The sequence below is a fragment of the Aythya marila genome, assembly GCF_965140915.1.
Source record: "Aythya marila genome assembly, chromosome: 4".
NCBI classification, from domain to species: domain Eukaryota; kingdom Metazoa; phylum Chordata; class Aves; order Anseriformes; family Anatidae; genus Aythya; species Aythya marila.
Genome location: NC_139045.1, coordinates 43,511,437 through 43,530,885, shown reverse-complemented (window position 1 = coordinate 43,530,885; position 19,449 = coordinate 43,511,437). Strand labels below are relative to the sequence as shown.

Sequence of the window (19,449 nt, the reverse complement as noted above, 5' to 3'; positions counted from 1 at the left end):
GAACAGGTCAGATGGCCTCATTAGGTCTTCCTCTCCCAAGTTATTTGCAGATAGTTTCAGGTGTGCTTTAGGCTGAGAATACTGCTAGAGGAAGCAGTGCTGTTGTCTTGTTTGCATGGCTGTGCAGTGAACACTGATGAGGGAATTCATCTTTGTTAAGAAAAATGCATGTTGGTCTTAAATCTAAATCAGTTCTGGGTTCACTACCTGTCACTTGTCACCCTAACATATGGCCATCTTAGGACTGGCATAAGCAAAGGTATTATGAAAGAAAAGACTGGTTTTCTTGGCTGCTGTGTTGTTTGCTGTGGCCTCTGACTTCTTGGTAATGTAAAATGATAAGCTGCTTGAGTTACCTTCTGTGTATTTTCATAGTCTCCTTCAGAGAATCAAACCATGGACACACCACAGTACAGAATTGAACTTTCCTATTTGTGTACAAACAAGGCTTGTAAGAAACATATTGAACAGGCAAAAAGGTGTTTTTTTTTGTTTGTTTGTTTTGTTTTGTTTACAAGTGTAATGAGTTCAGACAGATCAAAACAAGAACAAGGAGGAAAAGGGTTTAATTGAGTATGAAGATCCAGTAAACATATGCTCTAGAAGAATGTGAGGAGGAGGAGGACCGAGGAAGGTGTCCAGCTACCATGTGCTAATCCCGTCTCCTCCTCCACTCCTGTTTAGCCTAAGAGCTCAGCGGTGTTATGCTGGAAGTGGAGCAGTGCAAAGGTGAAGAGGATGGCATGAGCCCAGGTCTCTGAGGGGAGGGTTTGGCCCTTCTCTCAGCTGCTAGGGCTTTCCTGCCAGCACTTCCCACTTCTCCTACAGCCGAGTGGCAGTGGCTGGTAGGCCGTGGACTTCGTGAATTCAGATTGTGTTGAAGAAGGCTTAGCTCAAAATCTTTATATATAATTCTATATAAAACCTTAACAATTTTGTTGTAAGCTGTAAACTCAACACAAAGTCTGTATAGGTGAATGCTGTTGGGAAGGCAGAAGTAAACAGTTGTTTGGTGTGCTGTATGCATTCATATCGTACGACTACACCCAGTTTTGTTAAAACAGGAATGTGATTTCTCCAATGTATTTGTATAGTCTGAAGTAAATGTGTGTGGTATGAAAATACTCACTCTCTGTGCTGTCAGAGTGGGGAGCACACTTCATGTGAGAGGGGTGTATTATTCTGTACTGTACAGAACAAAATACGTACCAGATAGAGCAGAAAAGTAAAATTTGGCAGTGTACACAGGCCACCTCACACAGCAGCTGGTTGACCTTTGTGGTGAAATGAAGTTTCTTACATAAGACACAAACTTTGCCTGACAAAAGGTGCCCTGCTGGGGTGGTACAGCAGCTGTGGCATTGCTCAGAGGAGTTAGTTGTGTGGCAGAGGCAGGCAGCTGTTACGCCGTGAGCTTCTCCTCTCCTGCATTACAAAGCAGAGCGGCTTCGTTGAAATTTGTGAGGCTGAAGTGACCGCCTGGGGCTGCTGAGCAGCCGTGAGCTTTTTGGCCTTGCTGGCCCGAGCGTGTGCGTTGTGGAGCACAGGCAGCATGAACTGAGCTCCCCTCATAAACTGCTATTATTATAAATCTCTAAGTACTTTTCTTCCCTGTTCTATTCAGGAACTGCTAAACAATTGTTTTTCCAGATCTCGCTATATTTACATCTCATTGGGGAGGCCAATTCAATTTTACACAGGAAAAACAACTAAGTGGAAAATTAAAATGAATAGGAAGTATTTCATCTCTCGCTGCTGCCATTTACAGTAAAATTGATTTAGACTTTCTCACTCAGCTGCCTATGAAGCAGTGGCAGTACGTGGGCTCTGTGTCTGCTGCCTGCCTTGTTCCCCGAGCTCTTCTGCCTTTGAGGTGAGGTGTGGTGCGATGGACAGCATGCTTCTGCCAGGCCACACACATTGACCATGTATTTTTGTCATCAAATTTTATTCTTTTTGATAACAAGTGCAAACATACAGAAGTGGCTGAAAAGCGAGAAAGATGTGTCTTGCAGTGAAAATATAATTTTCACATTATAATATTTTTATTAGGAGTGTAAAATGTAATGTATAAGTGTGTATATGTTGTAATACTGTGAGAAATGTGTCATAGTACGGCTAGCATACTAGTGGTAGGGAAAGTGTTTGATTTATTAGCTGTAGCATTTAGGTCCTTTTATGTTATGAGGGAAATGTTATTAAGGAAGAAGAGAGCTTTTTTTTCCCCCTCTTAACTAATGGTCTAATTACTGAAGATGGCTTGTCCCTCTGGTTCTGAGTGCTATTTTAGTAAGAAAACAATTAGCAGGTGAAAGAACGTGTTGTAGGACAAGGAGAAAGGAACTCCTGATGAAGAAGAAACAGTGAAAGTAGAACTTCAGTAGCTGATTGTAGGTTACGACGCTTGAGAAATGTCTGTGTGCAGAGAGGAACCTGTGATTTTAATGCATGAGTTAACTAAACCTCTAGGCTATTTTATGTAATAATAATAATGTAATGATCAAATAGTTTCTGCAGTTTGGGGTAGACAGCGCCCAGCAATGTGACAGCAGCCTTTGTTGAGGGGAGACTTCAGACGAGGCTGAGTGTTCGCTGTTTATTTTCAGAAGTGTGTTTAATTTAGGTAGCACATAGACCTGGAAAGCAGCAGTGATAGGGAGGGAAAGAGAGTAACTGAAATTATAACCTGCACTTGGAATGGACTCCAAAACAACTGCATCCAGACAGCCTGTGGTGTGTGCCCTGGCTGGGCTGGGCCCCTCCACATGCTACACCTACCCTTCTGGTCATGCCTTGGCACCAAAGCCTAGCAGATAAGGTAGCTCTGGCTCTTGTAGTCGCCCTAAGGTCAGGCTGCTGCCAAGAGTGGCATGGATGCGTGGAGCTGCTGCCTTGGGATGGCATCAAACTGGAGTCCTTCACACACAACTTTCCTGGATACCGCATACGGTGTATCTCCAGCACTACAGGTCTTTTTGTTCAGTGAACGTAATGGGTGGGCATCAGAGGTTCAGCAATGAAGGCAAATTGCACGTAGGTGACTTCTGAAAACGGGTTTTGATGTGTCTTTGTGGTTTCCTGCTTGGATTTGGCTTTTCTTCAACCTGCTCATATGTGGACAAAACTGCACGAGTGCTTGTACTTGCCGTGAGGATATAGAACTACACATTCTATGGCCCCTTCTGTTGTTCTTTGTAGACATACGGTGTGGCTTTTTTAGCATGGCTGCTGAGATCTCTTGGAATCAGAAGGCTTTTCCAAGTGTATGACATGTTGCTTGTGGGTTAGCATTGGCATTCAGTTTGTTCAAGCCTGTAAAATACTTTGGAATCTTTGATTTTTATTTTTTTTTTTAAATTGGCATTACTAGGCAGAAATGTATGCAACATGCTCTGCAGTGACATTCCACTGAATTGGAAGACCCTGGAGGAATTGATCACTAGGAGGTTTTCCACAAACCTTTGTACCTTCTCAGTTTTAAAAATAATAGTTGTATGAGACTTGTGTAAGTCTATACAGATATTCTCAGTTCAGTATTTGTTTAGAATGGCTTGTTTGATGCAGTTAGCAGTTCTATTGATGATACTTAAATATGTACTACGTGCAAGTTACAAGTGAATCCGACCCATGTTGTTTCTTCCATTATGTTTAACTTTATACATTTAATATTATTTGCATTTATAAAACTGAATCTTGGTGTTTTTATTTTTAATCTTTGCGCTTTTTTCCATTACAGACCACCGAGGCTGATGGGTGAAGGTTTTGTGGTAATGCAGTCCAATGATGTTGATATATATTATTATATGGATGAACCAGGTACGTTCTGTTAAAGTTTTGAGGGATGTGAAGGTTGTTTATTTAATTTTCTGCACTTGCTAGATAATTTCTTTTCATACCGAAACAGTTACTGTAATGTTTTGAAGCGAATAAAAGCATTCATAAGTATTACTACCTAGGTTTGTACTTAATTTTTTTTGTAAATTTAAAAATAAATCCCCCCCTTCCCAAATTTTTTTTTTTTTTTTTTTTTTTTTTTTTTTTTTTTTTTTTTTTTTTTTTTTTTTGTCAGCATATAGACCAGTCCATCTAGGAGGCCTGGGGAATTCCAAGGGTGAAATAACTACATGTAGAACTAATGGTTTTATTGACCATTGAGTATTGAGTATTTTTATATAGATGTAGGCACTCTGTCAGTAGTGCCTTTCTTGAGTCTATATGCCGTGTACAGCAATGAATATTAATACTTAAAACAAGTGTTTTTTTGAAGCTGTAAACTTAAATGATGCAGGTTTCCAAGAATATTTTGTAGATTGGGGCAGTTTATTGTTAATGCCTATTCCTATATTTTGATTTTTTTTTGGTTTGTTTGTTTTTTTAAAGGTTATTTGATGCCTTTTTTTCTGAATGTTGTGGTCTCTGTCTTTTTCACTTTAAATCCAGTGCATTATGTTACCACTTTATTTTGCAGTTTTTGGTTTTTTTTGCAAAAGCTTTTACTGTGAATCCACTTAAAGCATTTTCTGAATCTTGAACAGATTCAATAAAACAAATAAAATCAAAACATTCAATAAAATAAAAAGTAAATCATTCAGTAATGATGTTTATTGGTAGAGGATAGGAGGCTACTTCGGAACATTGCTGAAAAACTACTTGAATTTTTACTAGTGATTCCTGGTCTACTGTAGTATATTTTTTCTTTTAATTTTCCACATTGTCTGTGGAAATTATTTTTACTTGGTCATCAAAACTTGGTTTTTAAGTAGGACTGGGAACTGAATGTGGCTACACGAAAGCTTGTACCTGTAAAAAGCATACTTACCAGATAAAACTGCTGTTTATGCCAGCATTTCACTGACAGTAGTGAGCAGTACTTCAGAAAATCCCAAGTATTTTCGATCATTTCTTGCTCTTCCCATGTGAGTCGGTATTGAATTGTGGCTTGATAACTCTGTGCTATAGTGGTCTCAAATAAAACTGACATCAGAATACTTTAATTGTATTGTGCTTAGCGAGCATTTTTCATGCTAACTTGAAGCAGCTTCCTTAGATAATCTGTTTATTATATTATGTAATACAGGTCTTGTACCAGAGGAGACAGAGGAAAGTAATGATGGAGAAGCAAACAACGAAGATAGCAAATTACAGGATCTACCACCATGCTGGGGTTTGGACATTGTTTGTGGAAAAGGAACAGACTTCAACTATGGACCTTGGGCTGATAGACAGAGGTATTATGATGATTTATATCTTCAATTTTAATCCTTAATATCTCTTATTATTAGGAAACATTCCAGAGTTTCCAGTATGCGATTGCTTCGTCTTGGCATTTGTAGGGGTTTGGCTAGGGAGCCTAAAAGAAGAGTTTTGCCACGGTGGTTTAGGATTAATAAATTCATTGTTGTTTAGGGTGTTGTCCTTCTAAAGCCACTGAATTTGTATTATTAATTATTAATATATTACGATTATTATCAATGTTCATTTTTTTTTTTTATTAGCTATCAAGTGTTACATACTTAAGGGTTTAATCTTGTAATTGAAAGTAATAATCGGGCTGTGAAAATGAGGTGTGATCATTTATTACTGCTTGGGAGAATCAACCACTCGATGCAGTCTCCAAAGTATTTATTATATAGATATTTTAGTGATAGAATACTAGGCCAGAGCTCTAATACTATTCTTCACTCTGCCTTCTCTATTTCGCACATGAATATTTCTGTTGGAGACAGTAGGATTGTTTAGAGAGTAAAGGACTATTAAGTAAAAGTGGCATAATCAGTGCCTTCCCTTTTTTTCCCCTTACTAATTACAGATTAATACTTCTCTTGGCCTTTTTAATTCTCCTGTGAAACTATTTTGATTAACTGTCTCTTAGGAGTGTGAAGATGGCAGACCAAAGAGAAGTCATTAGATACAACAGTGTCTTACTGAACTTAAGAGAAAACCCTAATTTCTAGAAGGAGTGCTTTGCTAGGAACATGAAGTCAGTGAATCATTACCAATACTTTTAATAAGCAGTACCAAGAAAGCAGGATCTTTGATGATATGATTTTTATAATTTTAAAAGGCTAGCCAAAAGGCAGTTTGGTGCCTATGTAATGTGCATATAATTCATAGATACATACCTGGGAAAACTTTGTCATCATGCCATGGATAGAAGATAAATTTGGAAAGTGCCTGAACTTTTAAGAAGCACTAATCTGTAGAGATTCTGTGGACTTTGTTCTCTCAGTTCATAGAAGGGCTTCTAGAAATATTTATTTTTATTATTTCATATGATAATGAGTTGGGTTTCCCTGGGCAGGTGTCACTATTTCAGATTTGACTGTGTGCATGTGTTTTTTTGTTTGTTTTCTGTTGTTTAACGTTTATATTACTTTAGTGGTCAGATGCTGAGTGCACAGAAACTGTTTAAAGACTTGCTTCCTCCCCCTTGAGAACCAAAGAAGCTAAGCTGTCTGTACTACATCACTGTGGCTTTTCTTTCATGTAATTACATGTTCAGATATGAGTCTGTGGAAGTGTAGGCTTCATTTCATTCCCATTATGAAATCCCAAACATCTTAATGTTTTGTTTATTTCTGACAGTACGTTGATTATTTGTGCACAAACGAAAGCATAAACAGATTACTTACTACGTTGTTTTTTTTCTGTAGTAGATTTGTAAACCAAAGATTAGGAGTAAGAAGAAAGACATAGTTTGCCATCTGATTTAGGATATTTTTGTTCTAAATTTTTTAAGGTGTGACTTATGGCTTTCATCCAATAGGCATTTCTTACTATTTGGAATTTTTGGAGTTTTATTTTGGTAATGAGTTAGTCTCATCATAAGGAAGTCTTCCAAACAAGCAGCCCTTTTACAGTATCTACTGTTTGTCTTAAGACTCAGCAGCATAACTAAGTGGAAAATCATTAAGTGAACCAAATAAATACAAAAATGTATATGCATTTCTGCTGTGAATAAAAACGATTGTTTTTTTTTTTTTTCCCACTAGGGATTGCTTGTGGAAATTTTTCTTCCCGCCAGACTACCAAGTTATGAAAGTCTCTGAAATTGCTCAGCCTGGGAAACCAAGACAGATTCTTGCTTTTGAGCTGCGGATGAATATAATTGCAGATGCCACCATTGATTTGCTTTTTACCAAAAATAGGGTGAGTAATGAAGTCTTGTCTGAAAAATCATTTTTTCTACTGTGATTACAGTGTGCTTTTTGGCTGTACATATTTTTAGTTGTCTCAGGTGTTTATGTTTTAAAAGCTGGTAGAGATTGTACTAATCTTCTGTGATTAGGTGTAAACCCTTCAAAGAGAAATACTGGCTGAAAGGCATCAATGTTTGTTGGCTTATTATAAGCTTCTTTTATGCCTTGAACCTATATCTTAAGCTATGCTAGCTCCTACAGTTGTGGAAATATTTCATCTGGATGTTTCCTGTGCAATTGTCCATTAGGATGGAGCTCTCACTGATGAAGACATTATCTTTTCTGATATTGGATGAATACCTGATATCACTGGGTAGAGAGAATACAGGGGGAAACAAAAAATGCATATACGTGGTGGGGTTGAATTTTTTCCTTGTTGTTATTCTTATAAATAGGGTTTAGTGTGACTTTATGTCTTGTTTCATTGCACATAGTTAGTTCATTAGTAATTTTTCAGCAGAGAAGAAAGACTTCAGTCATCAGGTTCTTTAATCTGGGTGTGGATAATGATAGCTAGAGGCATAAAGTACACACTGGTTCATATTGACGGCCTAGAAATAACGCTAGACTTTTTTCTTTCTTTTTTTCTTTTTTTTTTTTCTTTTTAACCATGTAGGAAACTAACGCTGTACATGTAAATGTTGGTGCAGGATCATATTTGGAGATAAACATTCCCATGACAGTAGGTGAAAATGGTGAGTTAAGGCTAAGTGTAATTTGTTTTCTTAATGTTTTTCCTGAGCAGTTGTGTTAATTCATCTAAGTGTGAGCATCTTGCAGTGTTTTACCTTTAACTGTAAGATACATATGTTCTTATGTAAGTTATGTATAATTCATACATATACAAAGAAATATATTTATATACACATATAAATATATGCATAGAATTAAATAAGGAAACAAGAAGAATTTCCTTGTATGTTTCACTGCAAGTCATTAAATCATTTATGTATTTAAATAATTAAGTCACTTTCATTATTTATTTGGGTTAAGAAAGCCAAAAGAAAATCTGTAATTAAAAGAAAATTGGTCATTAAACTATGTGTGTGTTGAAGCAGGTTACATATACAGTGTCAAATCAAAGCAAGAAGACATCTTGTGTAGGATTAGTGTAGTTGTTGAATCATGCTGAGAAATGCATACTAATAATTCAGCAGTATTTTTTTTTTTAAATAAATCAAATTCCAAAGTTGGAGATGAAGATCAGATAAATGCAAAGTTAAGGTTGGGGTTTTGGATTTATTCATGTTGTTGGCTGGTTTGAAGCCCTTTTGCTGAAGTGTTTGTTCTCTTGATTGAGAATATATTTGTATATTTGATTTTCTTTCATGCATTCTGCAATTTAAGCCGAGATCTCTAGAATCCAAGCCTTTCCAAACCTAGCGAGACTTCTGTCATCCCTCCTATATGCAGATAGAACATGTTAAGCTCTTGATTGACTAAAGTTAGAGGACAGAGTTATCACAGTGCTAATTTCCACCATGATATTTCTTAGTTTTGTTAGGGGACTGTTGAAATCACTGGTTATCATTTCTTAAAATGTGTGTAACTGTTACACTGGAATATTTATTTTATATTTTTTATCTACTAGGCTATTCACCTACAATTAAAGGACAGCTTCTACACGTTGATGCGACCAGCAGCATGCAGTACCGGACTCTCTTAGAAGCTGAAATGCTAGCTGTAAGTTTGCATTATTAAGCACAAAGCTTCAGCCTTCAAAGAATTTTTAATAAAGAGCATGTTTTTCTGTCTATAGAGAAGTTCCTCAGGATCGTAGGCAGTGCAGAAATAAGCCTTTTAAATTTATTTTACAAGGCTTTGATATCTAAGGAACTTTATATATACATGTATATACACGTAACTGTATACATGTAACTGGGGGAGCAGCTGCTGCTTGGGGTTGGCGGTGCATTGGTCAGTAGGGGGTGAGCAATTGTGTTCCACATCACTTGTTTTGTATATTTATTATTTCTATTAATAGTTTTTAAATGACTTTACTGAAGTAATGAATTTAACGTTTAATTTTTGAGCATCACATCAGTTGTTGGGTACATCTAAAGTAACAGATGGTGTATTTGTTGAGCAGCATCAGAAGTTTGTAGAATACCTTTCCACATAAATGAATACACTAACACTTGACCTTCAAACACAGAAAGACAGAGTGAGATTAAATTATTAAGGAACTGGAGAGGCATTCTGTTCATCCCAGCAGGAAAAGTGTTTTAATTATTCAGCAGAGTACATGTGTGAAAACTGCTGAGCTACAGGGTCAGGCATTGTCATGTTTTCAAGTAATTCTGATGCTTTAATATCTCGTTCACAGTTTCATATTAATGCCAGTTATCCCCGGATATGGAACATGCCACAGACATGGCAATGTGAACTTGAGGTTTATAAAGCAACATATCATTTTATCTTTGCTCAGAAAAGCTTCTTCACAGGTATGTGCTGTATTAAATAAGTTATATATGAAATTAAATATAATTTCTTCACAATTTCTTCAAATTTTACAAAGGTATGCAAAGGCAGGTGATGTGTTTTCACATATTTAGGACAACAGATTATTTCTGAGGACAAAGTTCCTGATGTCTTTTGTGGGCTATTACTGTCTAATTGCACAGTAATCTTATATATGAATAGAGATACTGAATAATTTAATTTTTAACATCTAAACTAAATTTGATCTGCAGTTTTGTTAAGTGATCCTAAATTTCAAATTAATTTATCTTACCAGAGCTATTGATTCATTTAATAATTGTCACTGAGGATGTTGATTTCTCTGATACTTCTCTTCTTTGGTTGACTGAGTTTCAACTATTCAGGCTTTAGGTCATGTCAATGTGGCTGACAAATGATGAGGGAAAGTAATTTGCTGCTTAGGATTTTGGCTGTGAAGAAGAATATACATACTCAAGGCAGCCCTGCATCACCAAACTATGCTGAATGTTCCAGCTGCAGTAATAGAAAGAATATATTCCCATCAATGTGGCACTACCTGCGCTAATTAGCCCTGCTGGATGGAGGATTAATTAGTGCAGGCATAGTGCCATGCTAATAAAGTTATCCTCCTGATTGGGCCAGAGTTGTCCTTTGTAAAGTGCTGTAGTACACAGTGTAGTCTACCAAGACGTGCAAAGCAAACCCCTGAGCTTCTACAGCAACATTGTTTGCTGTATTAGACCTGGTGGTAGGGATGTGTGACTCATGTACATATTCCTAGTATCTGAGGGGAAAACCAGAGGAAATTATTTGGTAGTCCAGTGCTTATAGATAAATGTGTAACTGCTACTGAATAAAGGTGAACTAGAAAGCACGATTAAACCTATGGCATTCTAGCTTATAAAGCAAGTGAGAAATAAGAGATGGGTTCAGAGCAAGTGTTGATGGAATATGTGCCTGAGAAATGGGTGTGATGATGCATATAGTTATATTAATTTTCACAGAATTTCCTTTTTCTATAAAGGGACAAATGGTTAAGATTTACAATTTATGAAAAGCCAGGTTAACTAGAAGAAGAAATTTTTCACTTGATTGCTACTAACTTATCTTTACTACTTTATGTAATTTCAGATTTGATCCAAGACTGGTCCAGTGACAGTGCACCTGACATTTTTTCATTTGTTCCTTATATGTGGAACTTCAAAGTCATGTTTCATCAATTTGAAATGATTTGGGCAGCAAATCAGCACAACTGGATTGACTGTTCCACCAAACAGCAAGAAAATGGTGAGGTCAATTTTTTTAATTTGAAATAAGTGTATGTACAAGTGATAAAAATGGTAGGATATTTGCTATGAAACACTTTCAGTGATACCCACACATTTTGCTACTGTTGTTATGCATAAGCCATCCATCCTTCTAGTGCTGCATGTCCTCACTTATTTTGTGCATTTTGTACAAATATATACCTTTTCTTGGGAAAGTAGTTCTAGATCACATTTTAGCATTCATTTTCGAGGACACTTTGAATATTTGACTTAATAGAGCAGATGGCTTGTAAACAGAAACCATGAGATCTTGACATCTTCAGTAAGATAGCTGAAAGCATAAAAAAACATGTTTTTGTCTTATTGTTAAAAGTATGGCTCACTACTTTATCAGAAGCCTGGAACTTGCCCTGTGTTTTGTTGTTGTTGTTTTTTGTGTTCTGTTTTTGTCCAAGAACCGGTGTGTGAAGCAATAAAGAAAGTCACGAGATATTAGTTGCAGTTGACTTTCTTTCTTCTGCTTGTAGTTTCATTGTACAATGCCCTTTTATAAGGGAAAAGGTGTGTCGGGTTACTATGTTACTTTCATTACTATGTTACTTTCATAGTAACATAGTAATTTATACTCTAAATGCATAGCAGTTTCCTTTGTCATGAGTTCAGGAACAGTTTTTTCCTTAATTTTTACCTCTCTGTTTGATAATTTGCCTGAGAACAAAATAGGGAGTGATTCTAACAGTGTTTTGCTTGGTTTTCTTCTCTCCCAGTTTATCTAGCAGCTTGTGGAGAAACATTAAACATTGTTTTCTCTCTGCCTTTCACTGACTTTGTTCCAACTACATGCAATACTAGATTCTCTTTAAAGGTAAGTTCTCTTCCCTCATTGCTCAGCCCCATTGTCTTTTAAATGTGACATAGTTTCACTTCCTTTTCTTCTTCAGCTTGGAACTTTTGCATAAACTCTTTCCTGAAAGAAAAATAGTACCTTTCACTTTCTGTTCATAGAATTCTTCTTTAACTAACCCAGAAGTAAATATATTAGCCTTGATTACATGAAGCATCCAGTTATAGGCTGTTTTATTTTTTTTTCATTTTACACATGTAAATACAAACACATACATATGCATGCAATATTTATATATAATATATACACACACACATACAGTATGTATATTTATTATATATAGTTATATTGTGGGTGTCTATATATATATGTATTTTATCACTTGGAAGTCTGTTCTCATTAGAGATTGAAAGTCCAACACATGTTTAAAGATAAAAACAAAATTCTGGAATAGATAACTGAAGCTATTTTGGAAAGATGTCCTCAAGATATTTCACAGTTTTTTTTACGTACACAACAAATTCTTTGGAACACTGTAATTCTTGATTTGCCTTCCCTAAAATAGAAGCAGTGTGGGGTTACTAACAATAAAAACTATTTGAAGGTGATGTTGTTAAGTTTGTATAATTTGATAGCAAAGTAAGCGAGGTTATTTCTGAAAGAAAGGAAAGGGAGAAAAAAGTGTGGTTTATTTAAGATGAGGGATGGTCTTGTGCCAGTCACTAACTTTGCATTATGAGTTGAACAACAGAAGAACAAGAATCCCTGAGAGCCATGCACCTGTGTTTTACAGCTTATGATGTGTTCTTATGTTCAAGTTACTGGACTTGAAACTGCTAAGAACTACAAAGCTCTTAGGATTTTATTACAGATTGGAGGGAGCTGTGGTCAGCAATCGTATGAAAACTGAGATTTGTGCATCGCTTTGCCTGTTAAAGTGAAGATGATGGTACACGTGAGCGTGCAAATAGCATGAGCAGCATTATACATAAAGTGAATAAACTCTTCTGTTATTAACGTTTGCTTTTAGGGAGAAGATGTTGATCTTCGCTTGTATCTACCAGATTGTCATCCTAGTAAATATTCCCTTTTTATGCTGGTGAAAGATTGTCAGTCTAATAAAATAAATCCCGAATCTTGCATTTCTGCTGAATGTCAGAGTGGTCAGAAAACAGGCAAACCCAAGTGGCGCAACATCACTCAAGAAGAGTGAGTTTTATTTTGATTTATGTTTATGTAGCTATATTGGCTTGTCGTAGTTACTTATTTTGTTAGTAGAAGAAACAACCTCATGTTGATGGGAAATTATTTGTACTTCAAATAAAAGTATGCTGTTTCTCCTTGAAAGGGCTGGATGGGTTGAATGCTGGACAGTCCCGAGTGTTGTGTTTACAATTGACTACTCATGGCACCCAATTTATCCTCAAAAGGCAGATGAGCAGTTAAAACAATCCTGTAAGTGCCAATACCTTCTTCTTAGCATGTTGCATTTCAGGAAGCGCTGCAACTTTGTTGGGTTGGGTTTAACTGCTTAAATTTACAGAAATTGATTTTGAACTGTACTGTTCTTTTTCCAAATGGGAGAATGCTAATCTTGAGAATGCACTAGTTTTGATTTAAAACCTGTCAACATCTCTTTCAATGCAGAATTTCAGAAAGTGTCCCAGTTCCCTGTGGAAAAAGAGGATACTGTCTGTAGTTAATTTCTCCTTGTCCTTAGCAAAGTAGATCTCTTAAATGGGTTACTGCATAAAGTATCACTTAGTATATGAAATATGAAGTACGGTATTTTGGGCAGTACTATAGTACTTAAACTTTCTAAGCCTTTTTTCCCCTGAATATTATGGCATTTTTCTTACCATTCTAATATTAAAAACTCTCTATAAGCATGAGATACAGTAACATCATGTTACATTTATGTATATGGAACTCCGAGATTTCATTGTAGCTAGCACTCTTGAAGTGAACCATGGCAGGCAGGTAGGAGTGTTAGACTAACGAGTCTAACAGTAATTTCAAAATTCAAAATTTAAATTTAAATTTTGAAAATGCTTGTTTAGAAGTTCTAGAGATGAAATACATATATATATGTATTTCAACATATATATATGTGCTTGCAAAAAAAAAAAAAAAAGCTATGGAATACCTTACTTTTATCTCTGTGTTCAAGTATTTTAAGTGCAGGAGAGGGTGGTATGCAGGAAGTTGTGGGGTTATATAAAAGTCTTTCAGGTTGAGAATAAAGAAGGAAGAACTGAGGAAGGAGAGAGGTATTTTCTAATAATAATGAGAGCTAATTTGAACAGGCCTCAATGAGCAGGTGTTAGAAGACGAGATTAAACAGGGTTTTTAGGTGTTGAGTTTCAGCAATTCAAATCTAAAAACTCAGATTTTAGAGTATGAAACAGGATAAATAAGATTCATCTTGCAGATGTTTATTAAGTGCTCTTTTGAGACTCTGTCAGTTTGTGTCAAATTTGCATATTTGAAATTTGATAACATTCACTTGTAATCAGAGCAATTGAACCTGGTTTTGGAAGTTTGTATATACACAGCTAATTTCACCTGGAGCTTCCTTCAAGGAATAATCCTTCACAGAATCAAGTTGAGCTCACTGCTACAGTTGGATTTGATCCTGTGATGCTGACACAGTGTGTTTGTTACAGTAATATCAATCTGTATTTTCTTCTGTGTCAACTGATAGAACACTAAGCTTGAATGAATATGTTGCATAACAAAGACCAAAGACGTGCGGGTTCCAAATAATTGATGTTCTCACTGTGGCATTTAGCTAACTTCTGTAACATAATGCAAGCACTGAGCAAGCATTGTAGGCAATAAGTGGTAACTTAAAGCCTTGAAGGTAGTTTGCTGGCTACATATTCACTGTAGTTCTGCATGTGCTGGTTCTTCCAGTTAAACTAGCACCTGAAGTCCAACTCCATAAGGAGCAACAATTTTATATCCCATATAGTTCTTTGCTTCTTGGCGGTCACTTCCATTTATTTGCTTCCTTCTATTGGCCTTTCCTCACTTAAAAAAGACAAAGCGCTTCTCTTTTGTTCCAAGTAAAAAGAGGAAATGGAAAATAAAATTTTGGATTTCTGAACTCTTTTGTGACTAGAGTAATTGAGTAGAGGGGAAATTCTGGCCTACAAAATCATTGGTTCAGAATACATTTCTAACACAACTTCTGAAATGTGCCTTTTTATTCACGTTTGTTTGTTCTGCAATAGATATGTGGTTGTGGGAAATCTGCTACACTGAAATAAAAGCAGGTCTTTGTTTAACTTGAAAAGCAAGATAAATAAATTGATCTTTTTTCATAAGTTGGAGGATTGTTTTCTCTTGCATAGTTGATGTTGGCTAAAATATTCTCTATTTTCCTGTCTTCTTATAGCTACTAAGCATGAGAAACCTGTTCTGTAGCATAGCTATATTACCATAGTTATAGAATCCAAATTAGAAAGTTGCATAAAGTTGTATATTTCTTACACATTTATATTTGTAGAATTTCATCCATGACAGGCCTAACATAATCAAAATCTGTTTTCTTCTTTCTTTTACTCCCAAGTGTCAGAAATGGAAGAAACAATGTTATCTGTGCTGAGGCCATCGCAGAAAACAGCCGAGAGTGTGATTTCATCTCCCACAGCTTCAACCCGCCTCCCCCTCGACCCCTCAGAGCTGCCCCCGGATAAGCTCCATGTGGAACTGGAACTGTCCCCAGATTCCCAGATAACCCTGTACGGACCCTTGCTCAAAGCCTTTCTGTCTATAAAGGTAAGCATGTAGGAAACAGGAGTGGTTCGTATGAAACAGAAAATGAGAATTCTGCAGAATATGTGGACTTAGATGAAAATTTTCATAAGGGCTTGTTTGGAATGACTTTGGTGATAGGACATGGCTGGGATAAGTTCAGTTGGCACAGGCTTCTGAGGAGACATGCAGTATAGATGTGGAGACTTATATCAGCATAATTTTCCTTTTGTGAAGTTGTGTGTATATATATATATAAACATATAGGATCATAAAAATCCATGGTTATGATTATAGTTTACATTTAGAACTACTTTTATATAAAGATGTATCAGAACCTGTGCCTTTAGGCACATTTCTAGGCAAGCTCACATCTTCAGTGCTCATTTCCTCTGGAGGTATACATGTATGTAAGCAGTGCTACGTTAGGTCCCTTGATTCTGTGATGATTTAATTTTTGAAGTGCAGATTTCTCAGCTTTAAACTGGCCTTTATCTTCTAAGTCTCAAGAGAAAGTTTAGATAACTCGTTTTTGAAAATGCATTTACTGTACTTCTTACTATTTTTTTTGCTGTTTACATCTGTTTGTCCAGCTGTGCTGGCAGCATCTTTTAGTAGATATCTAGGTTTGTTTTCTTTAATGCTTATTTTCCTGTCTTGTGGTTTAATTGTTATTGTCAGTATGTTTTCATTGATCTTTTTAAATACACATGGGAGAGATTCCTGTATGTGCATTATTTGTGCAGTTTTGAAAAGTTTTCTGTTCTTTGGAGGTAGTTTGTGGTGTAGTGCACTGTGCTCCGTACTGGATGGCTTACTGGCTTGGAATGAATGATGGGTGAATCTCTGGCAGAAGGTACCAGGAGTAAGATACTGGAGTTCATAGCACCCTCTGCTGGGTCTGCATAGTAAAAATACTCCATGGTCTGTCTCCTGACACTGTCTTTTATCTTTTCCCTTTGTTAAAAAGCAAAGCCAGTTAGCTTTGCTTAACCTCAGAGAGATTTTGTTTTGAATACTGAGCAGTGCTTAATTCATACATAGTTTATTAACACAAAAAATACTGTGGAGACTCAGTACAAGATAATAAAATCACGTGTCCAGGGCAGTCATCATTTCAAGGCTAATAACGCCTGCCTTTTCTGCAGACCTTTTTCAAGGACATGGATACTTGGCAATTACTTTTTTTCCTCTGTGTTGCACACTTCATCTTTGCTTGTTTGCTTTGTAGACTTGTGCTTAGAAAAGGACTGGGAAGTCTGGCAGGCAAATGAGGCACAGAAAAGGGAAGAGGGAAGCAATACAAATTTGTAAAGTGCAAAACTCAAATCTACTTGAGTTTGATCTTCTTTCTAGTATCAATTGGTCTGTGTCTCACGAATTGGCAGTGGGGTTTGTAATAGGTGGAATACTTCTGTCAATGGCTGAGGGACTGAAATACTTTCTCAGAACGAAGGTGGGAGCAGTGTTTGTGTCTGCATCATAACCTCTTTGCATGGAAAGGATTTTGCTCCAGAATGTTTAAGCCCCAACACTTGCCACATACTGACTTAACGTGAAAATATAATTTTGCATCATTGAAAAAATTGTTCTTGAGAGACTTAATGTGTTCATTACATTTACCTTTATATCACACTAATCTTTGGAGGGCAGGAAGAGCAACAAAATTTCAGAAATTTCTGGGTGGATAAGTGTGACTTCCTTTGTGTTCATAATCTCCTGAAGTTTTTTTTTTATATTTAAAAGCACAGAATGTGTTAAAAAAAATGGCAGTAATAGTGCTTCAGGATAGTTACTTGTACTGTATGCACCTGGAATACCAGTGCTTTGGGAACTGTTAAGAACCAGTTCTGCAAAGCACATGGTATCAATTTGCTCGCTTAAGTTACCTATTTTTCATAAAATAAAACTGTTTACGTTTCTTCAGCTATAAGTTGTAGATATATGGCTTATTTTAGGGAGGACTAATGTACAGAAGAAGGTTGGATTTGTATTTCATTATTTGCCTGTATGTTTTTAATTTGTTTTCCCTATGGTAATAGTAAATAATTCCTTTTCTCAGGAAAATTATTTTGGAGAAGATGACATGTACACTGATTTTGAAGAAGTTATTTCAAGCCCTGTTTTGTCACTCTCTACGTCTTCAAGCTCTGGGTGGACAGCTGTTGGAGTGGAAAATGACAAAAAGGAAAACGAAAGTTCAGTCAAGCCAGTTCACCCTCTTACTTTACGTCCCTGGGATATTACTGTGCTTGTTAACTTGTACAAAGTGCATGGGCGGTTGCCAGTGGTAAGTGCTTTAGAATCTTAAAATATTTTGCTGCTATAAGCAGCAATTTTTTTTTTTCCAGTTTTGTAATCTGGAGTTAAATGTAACTCCCTGTAAATCCCTAACATTGGGTTAGGGAGGTGCTTTTTAAAAGGTCTGACTACTCTTTATTACAGTTGTGGCTACCTAAAACAATTCGAAATGTGATTGTTTTTGCTTCCCTGGAAGGTGAACTGGAGATTTTTTTAAAATGGTTTTGTTTTTCGATAAACTTGATTAGTGTCATCAGTTGTTCAGGATTTTGGATTGACCATCATTTCTCTGATAATTAATAAATCTGTCCTCTAATGGTGCATCCTGCTTTGCACAGCTGCATTGTGAAGGATCCCCAGGAATTTAAATAATGGTCTAGATAAAGGTTTGGGTTCACCCAAATGGGTTTGTATATAATTGTGGAAAAGTTTTTGAAGTTGGCGTGGGCTTTTTTTTAAAGTATCAACTTGAAGGAAACTTCGCAAACTTCCAGCTAACAGCTTTGCTTCTAATCTGACAGTTTCAACAGTGTTGTCTGTTTGCAGTTTCTGAAATGGTTTTGTTTTTTACTTTAGCATTGCAGTCCAGATGGTCCTGAATGCCCTACAGCTTTCTTGGAAAGGTTGTGTTTTGAGATGAAGAAAGGTTTTAGAGAAACAATGCTTCAACTTGTACTGTCTCCAGTGAATTTGTTTCTGAATGACAACTATCAGGTAGTAGCCGAGCTTTGTGTTTTTGTGGGTGCATATGTATAGGGGAACTTGTAATGATCTTAAAATCGAATTTTGGGGAAGGGAAAGTTGATGATGGTTGCTATTGGTCAAAACAAACTTGGGTTAGATGAGGATCCCTTCCCCGCATAGGATTTACATATATGTTGCTGCATGCTTAATGGTGAGAAATCTTGGGACAGACTAAGTGTATAACCATAGAATCATAGAAAAATCAGCAGGATTTAAGAGGTGAAAATGAATGTGTAAGAGATATCTCTGACTACAGTTTTTTGCACTTTCTAATGATATATTGTTGAAAATATTAATTTTAACTTAAATGTTACCTTGTCCTTAACAGAGACCTTCAGTGGATGAAGTTCTTCGAGAGGGACACATTAGTCTGTCGGGTCTGCAGCTGCGTGCTCACGCAATGTTTTCAGCAGAAGGTTTGCCTCTTGGAAGTGATACTTTGGAATATGCATGGCTGATAGATGTGCAGGCTGGAAGTCTCACAGCCAAAGTTACAGCACCACAGGTATCATCTAGGAATTCGCCATAATGTATTACCTTTGTTCTTCCTTGCAGAACTGGCGTAGCATGGATTTTGGAAAGCGTGTAGTCTCAGCTGAATTGGATGCGTTAACATATATCCAATGCCTTAAATAACCTTAAGTTTATAGTTTGAAAATACGGCCATTTTTATGGACAGAAGGTGCCAAACGAGCTGAATCTGATGTTTATCTTCCATCTAGATATAACAGGGTGGCTGGTGTTTTATGAGCATTTGAAAGGGTGCTCATAACAGAGTATGAGCAAACACTGTTGTCACTCTGTAAATACCTGCATGTTACATCTATATAAGTGGATGTACTTAAATACTGATTAGAAAAGCAACCACAGTATCTGTGTGTACTCTAAGTGA

At 36.5% G+C, this 19,449-nt stretch overlaps 1 protein-coding gene across 10 annotated transcripts in view; it reads left to right on the top strand.

Annotated features, from left to right (window-relative positions):
* BLTP1 (bridge-like lipid transfer protein family member 1) overlaps positions 1-19,449 on the top strand; it is a 113,736-nt gene that overhangs the window by 21,630 nt on the left and 72,657 nt on the right. For all 10 annotated transcript variants that reach the window (XM_082758885.1, XM_082758886.1, XM_082758883.1 and 7 more), the window contains exons 9-22: positions 3,737-3,816; positions 5,078-5,228; positions 6,993-7,149; positions 7,816-7,894; positions 8,791-8,882; positions 9,526-9,643; positions 10,773-10,928; positions 11,677-11,774; positions 12,784-12,962; positions 13,102-13,208; positions 15,328-15,536; positions 17,575-17,802; positions 18,390-18,527; positions 18,886-19,062. In XM_082758885.1, coding sequence (XP_082615011.1) covers positions 3,737-3,816; positions 5,078-5,228; positions 6,993-7,149; positions 7,816-7,894; positions 8,791-8,882; positions 9,526-9,643; positions 10,773-10,928; positions 11,677-11,774; positions 12,784-12,962; positions 13,102-13,208; positions 15,328-15,536; positions 17,575-17,802; positions 18,390-18,527; positions 18,886-19,062 — 1,969 coding nt within the window. The remainder of the gene's footprint in view (positions 1-3,736; positions 3,817-5,077; positions 5,229-6,992; positions 7,150-7,815; positions 7,895-8,790; positions 8,883-9,525; positions 9,644-10,772; positions 10,929-11,676; positions 11,775-12,783; positions 12,963-13,101; positions 13,209-15,327; positions 15,537-17,574; positions 17,803-18,389; positions 18,528-18,885; positions 19,063-19,449) is intronic.